This window comes from Nipponia nippon, unplaced genomic scaffold (assembly GCF_047370975.1).
Source record: "Nipponia nippon isolate SJK-2023a ecotype South Korea unplaced genomic scaffold, ASM4737097v1 scaffold_25, whole genome shotgun sequence".
Classification (NCBI taxonomy): domain Eukaryota; kingdom Metazoa; phylum Chordata; class Aves; order Pelecaniformes; family Threskiornithidae; genus Nipponia; species Nipponia nippon.
This window is the reverse complement of record NW_028262342.1, coordinates 1,311,973-1,327,814: the sequence shown is the minus strand read 5'-3', so window position 1 is coordinate 1,327,814 and position 15,842 is coordinate 1,311,973. Positions and strand designations below refer to the sequence as shown.

Here is a 15,842-nt window from a genome sequence, read left to right as displayed (position 1 = left end):
GTGGCAAATAAAGGAGACCACGATAACTGTCATTCCTTGGGGAAAGGCTGCAAAAAGGAGCCTTTACCACCAAAACCAGCAACACCCCTGCAGCAAGACAGGACAGCAGTAGGGGTTAGCCAAGTTCACAGGGCTGGGGGCATTTGCAAGCCTGATTTTGATGCCTTGGGAATAAAAAATAGGAATAAATAACTCTAGCACCCACCTGTAGCTACCTCCATCAGCCCTGGCTGTGCCAGACGTCTGCCCTGGCACTGCCACCTTGCTTCTGGGCCACCGGTGGGCACCAGGTGAGTTTGGGGACCATGAGGACAAGCTGTCCCCAGCTCCCGGCTGCACTGTCACACCGCGAAGCGCAGCTTTCACCCCCATCCGCAGGTATGCCATTGCCCTAAGTCCCAGCGAAGTGGCGATAAAGAGGATCCCGGAGATTTTTCTCTGGCCTGGCCACAGCCAGGAGTCTTCCAGGAGATGCAGAAGCGCCTGCCCCTGGCTCCGATAAGCTCTCAAACTAAGCAGAGACACCTATAAATGGATTAGAAAGTGAAGGAGAGATGCCTGATCTTCAGCCAAAGGAGGGATGATGAGACACAGCCCTGGGAGTCCTCGGGAGCCCTGTGGGAAGCCCAGCAGCCTGGGAAGTGGCTAATTTGGATTAAAACCAAACCACCCAAAGCACGACTGGCTGGGCTCAGCCCCAAGCCAGAAGGGAGCAAGGCGGACGGGTGCTATTTTCACCGTCAGAGGAGGGAGGGAGGCCCGGAGCACCACGCAAGGTATTGAAATGGGGCGTTGTGGCTTGGATCTTTGGTAAGCACCAGGCATGTTTGGGGTCTGGGATGCCCTTGGCGGCATCAATGGGGAAGGCACAGGGAAGAGCTGGAGGGAGGCCAGAAACCAGCTAGGAGAGGTTTAGGAAGCTCAGGGGGAGAAGGCTTGTAGCATGAAAAAGCTGAAATGCAAAAGTCCTCAGCCCAGAGCCATCTTCTGCCTTTCCCTGTGACATCCACAGCACAGACAGGGATGCAGAGAGAGTGCACCAAAGCGAGCAAAATTCCTCCGTTTGTTGCAGGAATGCAGCCACCGCTCCAACACACCTGAGCCTTGGGAACAAACTGGCTCCAGCTGTGCAATTAATGGAATTTTAGAGCCCCTAATTGGAGCAATTGCTCCTGACAGGCCAGGTGTGTGATGGGGGGTGATGTGGGAAGGATGCCCGCTCCAGGAAATCAGCACTGCTGACTCAGCACACGAAGGATGGAGCCCCGTCTGTCCGTGCTGGGAGTTTGCAGACCCATCACCTCGGTTTCTTCTTGCTGTCCCAGGAGCAGTGCAGAATTATCAGAAAGCCCTAAGGCACAGTTGAGGGGATAAACACAGCCCTAACAGTGCGTAGCATGGGATTACGAAGATTAAATCCTGCCGGGTAAACCCAGAGCTTTGACCATCACCCATCCTCGGTGCCGAGTAGTGCAGGGGCACGTCCTGGACCTCTTGGCCACAGCACTGTGACTCTGCAGGGATCATCCATGGGGAATTGGTGTCCTCCCCTCTCAACACGCGCTCACCGTGTGTATTTCCACCCAGGATTGCTCAGGGAGGAGCATCGTGCAGCCGAGCAAGCAGGAATACAAGATCTCAGCACCCGGGTCTTGTGGGAGGGAGGTGAGCTCCAAGGATTCAGTGCTGAGCCACCAGATCCCTCCATCTTTCCCCAAAATCTTGAGACACTTTAAAGGTCTCACTCAGTGGGTGTTTTCCTCTGGCTTGGAGCTGCTGGGGTTCCTATTTTCACATTGCTTTTTGCAAGTGTTAACTCTAGATATATTTTTAAGTTAAATGGGAGGAATTTGGGGTGATCTTTTGATGCCAGGACCCTCCCCAGCTCCCTCCCCAGGGAGCTCAAGGAGTCTTAGGGGGTCTGCCCACCCCAAAAAGCCCAGCTCTCAGCTCTCCCGGCAGCCGCAAGAGGCAGTGGATGCGCAGTGGAGCTGGGCATGGAAGGAAGAGCTGTGGGAGGTTTCCGTGACCATTGTAGCCCTCAGCACAGCAGCCCCCATGAAACTGGGAGCCTGTTCTCCCCCTGACGCAGCTGGGGACATGGACTGCTGCCAAACCCCCTAGCCCTGGCAGGGCAGGGAGAAGTGCCATCCCATGCAGGACCCCACACCAGGAACACATCTGGATACACTTGGAGCCCTGCACGACGCATCCCCGGGGTGGCACCCACACCCAGGAGAGCAGAGGGGGAGCTGAGCTGAGCGGCCAGGCAGGAGGGAGCTGGCAGCCATGCCAGGGCCCCGGGGGGCTGCTGAGAGCACCCAGACCCTGGCCAGGGCTTGGTCCTCAGCCACACACCCCCTGTGCAAGCAGGGAGGGCAGAGGGATTGGAGCCGAGAGCTTTCAGCCCGATTAAGTTGTGTTCAGCGTTCCCACATGAATAAATAAATCATGTAAGAAGCATTAAGGCAGCTTAGTTTCCCCGGGAAATTGCCCTGGAGTTCTGCCTTTTGGGGGCTGAGGGATGCCCCCCATGGATTAGGGGGGGAGGACGGCTTGGCCACATGGCAGCCAAGCCCCACACGAGCAAGGGGGAATAGGAGCCACAGGCAGGAGCATCCCTGGAGCACCCCTGCCTGCCCCATGCAGGGGTTTGCCCCAGACAGACACATTCCCTGCCTGTCCCATCGATGGCTCTGCCAGCGCTCTGGATCCCGTCCCGACACAGCGGCATCCAGCTGCTACTGTGCCCTGAAAGGATGCAGAGTGCCATGTCCCCCCCCACCATCCGCCCAGTCCTCCCCAGGCAGCACAGCCTCCGCACAGCCAGGGCTTGGCTCTTTGGTGACACTGGGGAAGGGCTGTCAGCCTCCTGGGTGGCCACCAGTGAGGCTGGGTGCCCAACCCTGCCCGAAAAAAAGGGTTTCTTCAAGCAATCCAGCTTGAATCCTGTCCCAATGGGGTCTGACACGTTGCAATAAGGCAAAAGGGCTCACAGAGAGGGAGGAAGAGGATGGGACAGGCCCGTGGAAAGCCCCCACGCAGTGCCCCAGGGAAGAGACCCACCGCATCCCGCTTACCTGGTACATGCACATGCTGGGATTAATCCCATTGGGCAGGTGAGCGCCTTTGGATTTGCTCCCTGCGTTCATGCCGAGCCCTCATCTCCCACGAGGGCGGCCGGTGCAGCCGTGAGGGCGAGCGGTCCAGTGGGCACTGGGGGCCGCTGTGCCCAGGCGCAGAGCCCCTCTGCCCACGCAGGGACAGGCAGGGCAGCAGGAGGCAGCGGGAGCTCAGGGAAATTCCCCATCTGCTGCCCACCCTACTCACATCCCTCGCTGTGGTGCAGGGTGCCAGAGGCAGCCCTGGCTGGAGTGGGGCACTCAGCGGGCTTGCGGGTGCAGGCGCTGCCACTGAGTCCCTTTGCGCTGACCCAGTTTGCTGTGTCTGCATTCCGCCCGTGCCGAGGCACCGAGGACCCTTTATTGGAGCAGGAGCAGAGACTAAATCCGCGCAGTCCCTTAATCCGAGGCGGCTGTGGCGGGGCGGGCGGCGCGCGCTCAGGGTGACCTGGCTTGCTCTCTCTGGCGCGCGCTGGCTGGGAAGCCGGGAGCAGAGGGGATGAGAGCCCCCGGCACATAGGAGGTGGTGGTGGCCCTGCCTGCACCCAACGCTTGGGCACATCTCAGTGCATCTCTAGGGGCAGAGAGCAACTCATCCACAGGGATCCCAGGAGCTCCTGGGGAAGCACTGTCAGGTGTTTTGCTTTCAACAGCCCAGGCAGAGCCAGGACCAGCCCAGCTCCGTGGATGGGGACATGGGCTGCCTGCCTCCTGAGCTGCTTTCCCCTGTTTGGAGCAGAGGAGGGATGCCAGGAGCTGGCCAGCCACCAGCCAAAGCTCTGTCCTGGCTCGTGCCACCAGTTTTGATCCATTGGTTATTTCCCACCTCCCTGGGGTGCCCTAAAGCCCAGCACCTAGGTAAGGCAGGAGGACCTAAGGTCTCAGCACTGGGGCAGCTGACAGCGTTGGAAGCCTCCTGCTTCCCCTGGCTCCTCGCTGGCTCTCCCCACATCACAACCACAACAAAGTGGTGCAAAAACCCCCCTGTATCCTGCTTCCTCCAAGTCTGGGCCCTGGGACGCTGTGTGCTGCCCCACAAGACCCCACAGGGAAGGTGGGCAGCTCGTTTCCACCCTGCGCAGCCCTGCAACGCTGATCCACCCCATCCTCTTGGATGTGGTTATGTGGTTAATGTCCCCATTTGGGGACTCTGTAACTGCCAGGGGTACTCATGAAACCAAGGGCTGCCTGACGTCCCAAGGAGCTGGCTGGAGGCAGCAAGCCAGATCTGCTACCCGAAATGTGTTGTCTGCTCCCTAAGCACTCTTCAGTGCCAATGGGCGAGTGCAGGCTCTGCATCTGCCTCCCTGTCGCCCTGGGGTGTCCTCAGGAAGGTTTTGCCCCTTCTTCATACCATTCCCCTGTGCAAGAGGGGGGATTACAGTCCCACACCTCCCTGCATGGACTCACAGACCAACAAGGGGTACAGAGGAGAAGGGGAGATGTTCCAGCTGGTTGTGGCTTGGCCTGGGAGAACCTATGGGGTCTGCTATTGGCATGAGCTGCAACACACCCGGCAGCATCCCCGCTATCATACCAAGCTGGCCTTCCTAAAGGCATGAGCTAAAAATCTCATCCGAGCGGCCGATCACCCTCATATGCCTCAGTGAAGGCTCCTGCTCATGCCAGGGCCAGATCCTTACCTGTGGGAGGGCCGAGTTGAGTTGCCTCTGGAGCTGGTCACGCTCCCGTAGGGTCTCCTGCAAGCGGCTCTGGGTGACAGAGAGTGTCTCGCGGGTCTCCCGCAGGGTGTCCAGCAGCTTGTCCCTCTCATCCAGCATGTTCACCATCAGCTGCTCAAAGTCGGCGTCCGCCTCGGAGCCCTGTGGGGGACCCAGAGGGTCCCCCTCGCTGATGGTGGGCATCACCTCGCACATCATGGCGGGGCACGACGGGTGGGCAAGGGTCCTGAAGGTGCCTGGTGGAGCGGGCGGTGGGTGCTGTTGAGCTGTGGGGCCCCGATCACATCGCTATGGGCTCCTGCAGGTCAGGGGAGCCAGCACGGGAGGGGGCAATGGGGTGGTAAAGGTGAGGGGGATCCCCCATCCCTTCTTCCTTGGTGCTAAGCAGAAGCTGGCATCACTCTGGCAGGGATGGAGGGACGTCCTTGGCACCGACAAGGCCCTCGCAGTCTTAAATCCCCCCACTCGGCTGTTTGTCACTGCCAGGGTCCCTTGTGTCACCTCTCTGACGCCTTTCAGAGGGGCTGCAGCATCAGTGAGCCATGGGGGTGTTCAGAGGGGGACAAAGCGAACCTTGAGGACTTGTCCCAGTGGGGAGCCCCAGCTGGCAGCAGCACAGGGAGGATCCGGGGGATATTTGGGCTGCCTGGGCATGCTGAGGAGGAGTCCAGTGACGGTGGGCTGTTCTCCCCAAGGCTGGATGAGATGGTTACTGCTGGTGTGGGAACGCGTCTCCGTTTGGCATCACAGCTCTTCAAACACACAGCGGTGACCTGCAGGAGAAGGCACAGAGATCAGATCCCTCCTGCCACCCCCAAAATGCCCAGGGCACCTACCCAGCACCCTTTGCCCCCCATCAAACCCTGGAGGGCTGCAACAGGTAGGCTCAGGACCCACAGGAATGGGCTTGTCAGGTTGTACCACCCTGCACCCATGTGGTCATTGCATCCAATATGGTACCGAACTGCAGAGAACAGCATCCCTGGGACCCAAAATCCTGCAATAGTCATTCACGTATCCCGGGCCAAGATCCTGTCCCCTCCGAGGAGCACCTGGCTGCCAAGGCACCCCATGGCCCAAGTGCCCTCCAGCTGCAGAAACTCTCCGTTTGCAGAAAATCAGGCTTAAACCTGAGTTTGGCCCAAACCTGGCATGAAGTCACAGCAACAAATGAGTTGTATGATCAGATTAATGTTCAGCTCCCCTCTCCCTGCAGCACCAACAGGGACAGATGCGGTGGGACCGGCCATTCAGTATTAACTGAACGTCAGTGCATCCTCCATCAGTCAAACCTCTACCTGGGGGACGGAGGCAACAGCATCCACGAATTACTGCCCAAGCACAAGCACCATTCCCCAGCCAGTGCCAGGGATGAGAAGCTGGAGGGCAGAGGCAGAGCTGCCAATTTGAGCAGCAGCCTGGATTTAGACTGAATTAAAGCATGGGTGGACCCAGGGACTTGACCCCAGGGGCGTTGCTGGTACCTGCAGCCTCATCTCCACTTCTGCAGCCCAAAACCACCGGGGCGAGAGGCTGGGATGTCTCCCATCCCAGCTGCAAGCAAGATGCCAGACAGGGATTTTTGGTGACACAGACCTTTGGGTGAGCTTCAGCCCACTACAGCCAGACCAGGGTCCCAGCAGCAAGGGTCGGTGTGCCACTGTCACCCCAGCTGCCCTGGGGACCTGCCCACCCCATACTGCCATCTTTGCCAGGCTTTGTCCGCAAGGGGATAAGCTCAGCGCAAGGGCCGCTGGTCTATAATGCTTGTTATGGGATAGCCGCCCTTAACTTAGCAAGTTTTTAAATCTTTACAACAGATATAATGTTTGAGGCTAGGTCTGATTAGCCTTATATCACCCCTCTTTCAAAACAACAGACGCACATGGACAAAAAGGACCTGCACGCAGTCATGGGCCAGATCAGCCCGTTCTGGCCCTCTGGACGGGAATAAAAGCTCGTGTCTCAAACAGCTCGGCGGCACAGCGGGGCACTTCTACCCCGTTCAAAGGCGGCATGCGTAAGGAGACGCTTTTGTGCGCACCCAGATGCGCAGACACACACCGCCGGGGACAGGGGAACCGTAGCTCCGTTCTTGGGATGACATTGGCTCATCAGCTGATGGGAAGTTTGACACAAAAAACCCTCTAAAAATAGAGAAGCTCTGGCAAAAGCACCAGTCCCTCACTGTGCATCCAGCGCGTTACGCTGAAAGCCGGCTCCCGCATGCCGGGGACGTGGGTCAGGGCGTCCCACAGGTGTCTGTCCCACCTCCTCCCCCTTTACAGATTTAAGTTGCGTTCCTCAAGTGGGATAAAACCTGTTACGGGCATGTAATGCTGTCCTGAACTTTTGAGGCTTGTTGATGCTCCTTCCTGGCCGTTGGGACATGGATGATGGGATAACTGTGACTGATATCCCGTCCCCGCAGCATCCCTGCAAAAAGGAGGCTGGTGGAGGAAAAGGCACGGAGCGAGGGAGCACTCCAGCCCCCTGCTCTCCTTGGGTTGAGTTGGACATGAGCCCCATTCCCATAATGAAGCAGGTAAAACGTTTTCAAATCCTCCTTCCCCTAATTAGCAGCCCCAGCGGTACCCACAGACGAGCACGGCCACGCTGCCAGCCTTCCTGGAGGGAAGATGCCCCAGGCTCTAGGAAGACTGGGGGCCAAGAAGGGCAGAAATCAGCCTTACCCAGGGCTAAGCCCTACTAATATGGGTGCAAAACCCAAATGAGGTGACTTTCATGCCTCATCTTGCTGCTGTGCCTCTGCTTGTGGGATGAGCATGGAGAAAGCATGTCCACGCCGTGGAAAGCCAGACGGCCCCACAAGCATGACGTGAATGGCAAAATCAGCCACGTGGCTGCGTCCCCACCTCGGCTGCCGGCAAGGAATTGAATGAATTAGCAGGTGAATTAAGAGATATCAATCAAGGCACAGAGGGAAGAGCCCTGCAGGCACTCAGGGAGGGGAAATGCTGCAGGCAATGGCCAAGACATAAATCTGATGGGAGCGATGATGGGATGGAAATTTATCCCAGCTGCAAAGGAGAGACTTGCTTACCACGAGGAGACTCCACAGACGCCAGTCCCAGCAGGGCCATGGCAGCTCCCCACACCCCGTGGAGGTAATCCAAGGGGCTGGACCCACACGGTGCAGGAGGAGACACAGGTTTACCCCATGCATCACCCAAGAGCTAATTTTCTTATTGCTTCCCCCACAGCTGAGCCCGTGCATGGGTGGCTGGGGCGGTTTGGGTAAGCTCACGTGCTATTTTGCTTCACTGCAACCTGCTCCTGTACACAGTTATATCCTGTTATATATGTACCGTGCTTGGGAAGGGAGGCTGGGGGTGATAAGCACAGCCTGGACACCTCAGCCTGGGGAGGGTGATAACAGGATCATGGGGACCTTGCACAGCACCGATGATGGTCCAGGACAGACTCATCCCAGCTCGCTGGTCCCCAAAAGCATCTGTGCTCTGCCCTTCTGAGCATGCTCAACAAAGATGTGGTACATAAAACTGTCCACCGAGGACAAGGCAATGCTTAGTGACTCAAAGCTCCTCAATGCCCAGAGCTTGGGGGATGTCTTCGCTGGAGGGTAGTCGCGTTCTCCCCTTGCACCCCGGGCCACCAGGCATGGGTAGTATGGAGGATATGCACTGTGGCATAAGGCAAGGAGAGCTGCTACAATCCTCTGCAGCACTACCAGCAGGGATGAGACTTCCTACCACCACAAAGAGCAGCCAAAGCCCTCCTTGTCCTGGCCTGAAGCCCCCAGGCAGGTGGTGGGCAGCCAGCCCAGGGCGTTCGGGGCTCTCCGCACTCCCTGTGACACCCTCCACCATGAGCATCCCTCTGCCAGCGGGTCCCTGGCTGCTGCTCTGCCACCTCCGAGCACAGCTCTGGAAACATTTCAGCCACGTGTGCCCATCTCCTGGCTGAATCCACGGCAAACCCCCAGAGTAGAAAACTCCGTGCACTGCGGAGGCACCAGTCACATCCAAAACTGCTACGGGCAGACACTGAGGTGCCGCTAGTGTCCCTGTTTCAGAGCCATCCCGCCAACAACCACTGGGCAATTCTCCTACCCCACGGCCTCAGAGCCATTATTTCTGGATTCAGCCACAGCAGCTTTCACTGCAAAACCAGAGCAACAGCAAAACCACAAGCCCGAGGAGTAGCCCAGCTGACGGGAAGGACCATCATCCAGGGTCAGGGCGGTTGCAAAGGTTTTATTTGTGATGCCAAGTGAGGAAGCCAGGACCAGGCTGGGTTTGATACCTGCTGTCTTCAAGCCCTTTGGAGCGGGAAGTGTGTTCGGAAGGGACACGCACACATGCAGCGACATCCATGCATGCAGGGACGTGCACACGAGTAGGGATGTGCACGGGTGCAGGGATGGGCATGCGTGCAGGGACACGTGTGTGCAGGAAGCTCCTGCCTTGGGTCAGCTCCCCTTGACATGTGCATCCCCTCGTTTCTGTACCACCTCAAACCCTGGGATTTTCTCCGTTCTCCAAAAGCAACAGAAAATCACCCATGCCCACGCACCTCTTCCCCCGGGAGCCCAGCTGGCGGTTGCATACACAAGATGCTCGTCCCCACACAGTGAAGCTCAGCATTTCTTCGGCGGGCCTGCATGCCCAACCAGTCACTTTTAAGGACTTTGGGGATGTCAGTGTGGATGATGGCCCAAATGCATCACACGCTTTGCTGGTGACTTTAGCAGCAGCGAGGGCAGACCGAAAGCAGCCCTTCGGCGCTGGATGTCAGAGGGGTCTGAGCTTGCTCGCAATTAGCGGAAAAACGCTGCCTGTGAGTCTCAACCTTTCAACTGTATCTGGTAAAACTACGTAAATGCTACTGCCCGGGTTTAAAGGGCCTTAACTGATGGGATAATCATTGGGTAGAGGAGTGAGGATGCGAGGAGACAGCTGGTGAGCTGAGAAAGCAGACACTGCGCAGCTCTAGCCCTTTGCTGGGTATTTTTAGTCCCACGGGGCTGCCAGGCACAGACTTGCTGGAAGCAGGTTTGTTGCCAGTGAAAACGTGCTTGCTTTACTATCCCTTCCCCCTCCCAGCAAAATCATGCTTTCCCCACTCTTTGGGATGGAAAACAGCACAGTCACGCGCTGCCCGCTTGGAGAGGCCAGTTTGCAATGATGGTGCCCAGACGTGGAGCAGCTGATGGAGAGCAGAGTGGGTTTTTTTTGCCCTTGGGCTGATTATTTGCTCGGCGTGACTCTGTAGCGAGCCTTGCAGGATGCTCAGTCCACAGTGCAGAGCATGGCACCCACCCAGCACCCAGGGAGCACCCTGGCTTTCCCATTTCCACCAGGGTGAGCAGCACACCCAGCATTTATCCACACACAAAACCGCCTGTGCACCGAGGCAGAGACAGGCTCGTGGTTTTTCTCTGAACAGCTTCACTCTCATCTCAGCCCTGACAAGAGAAAGAAAAAAAATCTCCATGGCTCTGTCAGCAAGATCATCACCCCAGCAGGCAGCTGGCAAAGAGGGTTTAACGTGCACCTCGGAGGCAACAAGCTCGTCGAGATTGATCATCCCATAAAAACGTCAGTTTGATCTTTTCCACTCCTAGAAAATCCTCGTCAGCCGCCCAACCTGGCCTCAAAAGAGCAGCACAGTCAGGGCGGCGGAGCCCACACCAGCGGCCATCGGTGGCAGCTCACCGGCGCAAGGACGGCTTCCCCTCCGCTGAACCAGCTGAGGAGAGGGTCCCGGCATCCCGCGCTGACCCCTTCCCAGCCAGACTTGGGAAGAAGAAGGAGGGTGATGCCCTTTAGCTGTTGGTTTTTCCTTGCAGCACTTCTTTTTTCACTTTTCCCTTGTGATGCTGCGTTAAACATGATTACACGGACAGGCTGCGAAAGGGTTGTACCCTTACATTTCCAGCAAGTGCGTCCCCATCGCTGTTCCCGCAGATGGAGCCATGTCCCAGCATAAGTCCTTCCCACCGTTGTTGAAGTCGGACACCACTTTGGAGCAGCCAGGAATGCTGAGCCACCGATCGCTCCCCGGTCTGCCCCAAGCAAGGTCAGTCCTGACCCACCGAGCTGTGGGATGGCTTGCGGATGGCAGAGCAGGAACATCCTCAACATCTCCACCAACCCACGGAGCTCGCTTTCCATTTTACCCTCAGTGGGAGATGTGCTAATTAAAGGCTGAGAAAAGGGAGATTATTCCTGCGCACAAGACAAAGAGGATGCTGAAGTGTCCTGGCTCAACAGTGGAAACTGCCGTTTTAAGCGGAGAGCCTAGCAATGGAAATCTTCACCCGTGGCAGGTCTCAGAGATGCCTTTGCCACATGCTCACACGGGCCACGGGCTGAGATTTCACCTCCTGAGGTGTTTCTGCCCTGAGACCGCAGGAGAGCTGCTGCTCATGCTGCAGTGTCCGGATGGGGCTTGTCTGCATTGGAGACGGCCAGCTGAGCTCCACGTGCGCCAGGAGCTCCTCGCATCCCTCTCTACAGCCCCACGTGCCCCGAGGGTCCCTCCTCATCCTTCCTTTCCTCACCTCATCCCCGTGCTTGGGTACAGACCCTGTCTATATGTTCCACAGGTTTCTTAGTCTTACAAGCCTGGACCTGAGCAGTCCTGTCTGCAAGCTCAAGCAGCCTGGCTTCTCCATCCTGGGCGATCCACAGAGAAAAAGCTGCATTTCAAGAAGAAAACCAATCAGCAGACACAGCCTCATCCCAGCATCTCTCCTGAGTCCTTATATTTACTCCTGGGATGCACTGTGGCCTCTGGGGACCTCCAGTCCCCTGAGAAGGACAAGGAAGATCCAATTTACCATGGGGCCCATATGGTGATGGTGCCTCCACATTCCCTAACGCAGCCCTGCCGACGGCAGGGTACCGCGCAGATGGTACCCGGCTGATGCCAGGGACAGCCCGTGGCCAGGACACCCAGGGATAATAAGGGAAATGAGGCATTCTGGCTAGAAATAAGGTGCCAATTTTTAGCAGCGAAGGATTAGATTCACATACTAAAGAGTGAGATGGATTCACGGGGGAGAGTCACCGCTGCGGAGATCTGCGTTATGGATGTGATCAAGCCCTGAGGAAAGATGTAGCGGTGCCTCCTCTCTCATCCAGGCCTGGGAAGTCACCCGGAGTCCCCACACCTACAGCAACATGGCCTTCGCTCTCCAGGGGACAAAGACCAACTTGTCCCTTGCTGGAGATGCAACCCTGGCAGGACAGGATCTATGGGCAGCATTTCCAGGTTCCAGAGCCTGTCTCAGAGGTGGCAGGGAAGCAGCGGGTGCCCCTAAAGCATGGGGACAGAGGATCCTGCAAGCAATAACAGATAGCTACTCCCAGTATCTTACCTTAACGGGCACGCTTCTGCCCCGAAGGCTTGCTCCAAAACCAAAAGGTGGTTCCCATCCTCAGCCTTTGCCCGCTCCAAGCCGCTAAGCCATAGGAGAAACCAGGAGGAAAAATGTCCAGATCTGGCTGTTTCTTTGCAGGGAGAAGTAAGTGTTAGTATTCAGCCGATATTTATAGTTCCCAGTGGGAGGGGAGGCATTACACACAACTTCCAGCGGGTATTTTCAGAAAGCCACCTGCTCCTCGCCATTGTGCAGAAGCACAATTGTTCCGCAACAAAAACCTCGTCAGACGATGAGCCGAAATCTCTGCCGGGTCCTTTGGCGCGAATACAGGGTGCACAGTGCGGAGGACGGTGAACATCCCTAACAGGGGTTGGCACCTCAACTCGGTCACGTATGCCGATTTACAGGACTGTGTTACCCCTTGAAGAGTGTTGTATTGGTCGTGTTATGGTTCCTGACTCAGTTTCCCTGTTTCCAAAATGGGCTATGTGTCCTCAACTGACCCCAGAGAAAGGCGTAATCTCACTTTATTGCAAGGGGGAATCTGGCACGGGAAGGGACTGCTGGGGTAAAGACACACCAACATGCAAACCTCCTGCCTTTGCACTTTGGGGTGAGGTGACAGATGGGAATGAGCCTTGGAGGGGCTCCAAACTGGATGATCCCTCTGACAAGTGGGATCCCAAAGCCTGGCCAAGAGACTCAGCAAACCCAGTCTCACCTTCAAACTTCATCTCTGGGTTTGTAACAGCCAAAAACACGACTGAGGGGAGAGAGGACAACAGCTCTGAAGTTGCTGCTAAACTCATGAGGATCCCAGTGTGGCCAGGAGCTCACATGGGTGCCCAGCAAGTGTACTGGTGAAGCAAGGGCATATGGTCACTGTAACAAGTCCAGGAGCTGCATTTCACCCTGCTGCATACCTGCCCCAGCAGGCAGAAGGGGTTACCCAAACCCATCAGGAACACAAACCAAATCCCCCAAACCCTGTCACCACAATCCCACTCCAGTCACCTGCACCGGTAACGTTTTGTAGTGGATTTCCACAAAAACCCAGCAGCATCGCTCAAACGATGGGACTGCCAGCAGCGCTGGAGAAATACCGATTCCTTCAATGGGGAAGCGGTTGGAAAACCACTTTGTGCTGTGAGCAGGACTCCCTGGAAGGGAGGAGGAGGATGTGCCTCATGCACAACACCGAGCTCGCATCCCTTTGCTGGGATGCGGTCTGCACTCAGATCCATCTACAGAGACAAGGAGGGGCATTAACAGCAACGGACCTGATGCAAAAAAGCCACAACGCTGGTTACAATCATTTCCTTTTTCAATAGCGGGTCTGCCCGCCGTCCCTGTGCGTGCACGTGGCTGTTTCATCCTTTTTTTCTATAACTTTGCAACCGAAACCTTTGTCCTTTGCTCTGTTAGGACAAAGCCTTTGACTTCTGCTTCATTTAAGGTTAGTTTGAACAAGCAGCAGAGGGAAATGCAATCGCCATGGCTCTTCTAGAAGCAGCACGTCGAGGTGAACCAGCCCCTAGATGAATCTGCAAGCGAAGGTGAGCACTGGGATCCCAGCAAGCAGACTGGTTTCCAGCCCAAGTTGGATGCAGACTCCTTTGAGAGGGAACAAGGCATGGGGAAGCAGCCTACAACCGCGGGGAGAAAATTGTGCCCTTGTCACAGAGGCGGCATCACTGCAAAAGTCCCCTCACCTTTGGGAAAGTGAGGCTTTGTGCCTCAGTTTCCCCACTAGCAGGGTGAAATTTTGAGCCACGCTCAGCAGTGGGGATTGAAGGGGAGAGCTCGGCGCGTAAAGTCAATCATTGCCGCGAGCCGGAGGGATAGCTGGTGATTTTCCATTATTTCACTTGAGGTTTTGCCACGGGTACATCCCTCCCACCCCCACGACACTTTTGATGAGGAGTTATTTCAACTGGGAGCCTGACGCCCCAGAGCCAGGGGCTGTCCTCCTCGCTGCCAAACCATCCCCTGCCCTGCTTTAGTCACACACTGTGAGCACTTGCCGGTGCTAATTTATTCAGCGACGGGGGAAGAGTCACCAGCACAAAGCGGGGCTGCTGAAATCTGTGCCGCGGGTGCACCCGAGCCCCGTGAAAAGATGCAGAGGTGCCTCTTCCCCCACCCGGGCCCCGGTACCCACGCTACGGCAGGCACCTCAGGCTTCTGTGCCCAGCCCAGGGGACGCAGGGGACGCAGGGGGCTGCTGCTTGTAAAGAAACCCCACAGCGAACACCATGTGCATCCTAACGCAGCGGCCGCTCGCCCGAAGCAGCTTGCATGCCTCGTCTGCCCAAGGGTTTCCACCGCATCGCCCAGCTTGCTGGCGTCTCTTCCACACCCAGGAGTATCATCTGCACCCTAAGCACGGCCCGCCATGCAGCGAGCCTCGGCAATAGTAATTGCTCCCCCACATCTGCTGCACATCTGCCCATTTCCCATTATAAAATTTGGCCACCAATGCCATGAACAGCGGAAAGGGAAAGCAGCTCAGTGAGCTCCCCGGGGCCCAGAGCAGCATCCCGCTCCCTGCCCTGCTCGGGCAGACCGTAAGCACTTTGCCACTGTCCTTCACCAGACCACAAATTTTGAGTGGTATTGAGGAACAGCCAAGGGAGGTAATTTGGAGAGCCAGAGAAGAGGCAGCCTGGGCTTTCAATGTGAAACTTGGGAAGTATTAATGGGTATTCGCAGCCCGCAGAGGGCAGATCAGGGAAGTGCCTAGTGCCGCTAGCTCCAGTTTGAACCGCGGCAGACTCGTGAACACGTCCCTGCCTCATGCTCAGGGAGGTTTTGCAGCCAACATGACCTGAAAGGGGAAAGCAATGGTCCTGGAGCACGACTCATGCCACTGGGAGGCCTCCAGAGCTCAGCAATTCTCTCTTGACCACTTTAGCACACAAGCAGAGATAATGGCGGTGAGACCTACGCCCCAAGCCCTCCCCCTGCTCCCCATTGCACCTGCAGACAATCCAGGGCATCCCCCAGATGCATCAGGACATTGCTTTCCTCCATCCTCCCAAAACACGTGAAGTTTTAGACCTTCCTATTCAAGAAGAGCGGTGACATCTTGGCTTCAGCATTGGATGACCCCAACCAGAGGCAACTCAGATGGTTTTCACAATCCAAGAGATGTAGGGGATTCCCCCTCGTATTCATCTCTTCTGCTTTCCTGTCCTTGTGCTAAGGAACTTTAGCAAGTTATTTAATCTCATTGCTGATGGCACAGTTGATTACGAAACAGCTTTCGCCCAGCTGCAGACATGCCTTGGTGGGGAACAGGATACCAGCGTGATGCTTGGCCCCGTGCAGCCAGATCCAGTACCAGGAGAGCTCTGCAACATCCACGGGGAAAAAAAACCAGACATACCCCATGCATCTCCACCCCTACCAGGACACGTGGGTGAATGGGATCTCAGAGCTGTGGTTGCTCAGCTCCGTGCAGGGCAAGGCAGGATCGTGGGGTTAAATCCCCGCCTGGTCGAAACCTGCTCTTCCTCCCAAGCATCCTCACACCGGGGATAACCACAACCTTCCCTGGCCAAGTCGTGGTCCTTTGGCATCCTGGCTGTCCCCCCACGTGGTTCGGAAGGGGTGGATGAAGCTGGCAGAGGAGCACAGAAGGCAGGACTGGTCCCAGTAAGGAGC

General features: G+C 56.7%; 1 protein-coding gene across 8 annotated transcripts in view; it reads right to left on the bottom strand.

The window, feature by feature from the left end:
* PPFIA4 (PPFI scaffold protein A4) overlaps positions 1-15,842 on the bottom strand; it is a 60,976-nt gene that overhangs the window by 28,459 nt on the left and 16,675 nt on the right. For 7 of the 8 annotated variants that reach the window (XM_087761777.1, XM_087761778.1, XM_087761780.1 and 4 more), the window contains exon 2: positions 4,766-5,577. In XM_087761777.1, the coding sequence (XP_087617903.1) occupies positions 4,766-5,002 (237 nt within the window). In that variant the 5' untranslated portion in view covers positions 5,003-5,577. Of the gene's footprint in view, positions 1-4,765; positions 5,578-12,170; positions 12,312-15,842 lie in introns of those variants that run through there. The other variant, XM_087761779.1, reaches the window with a different exon arrangement.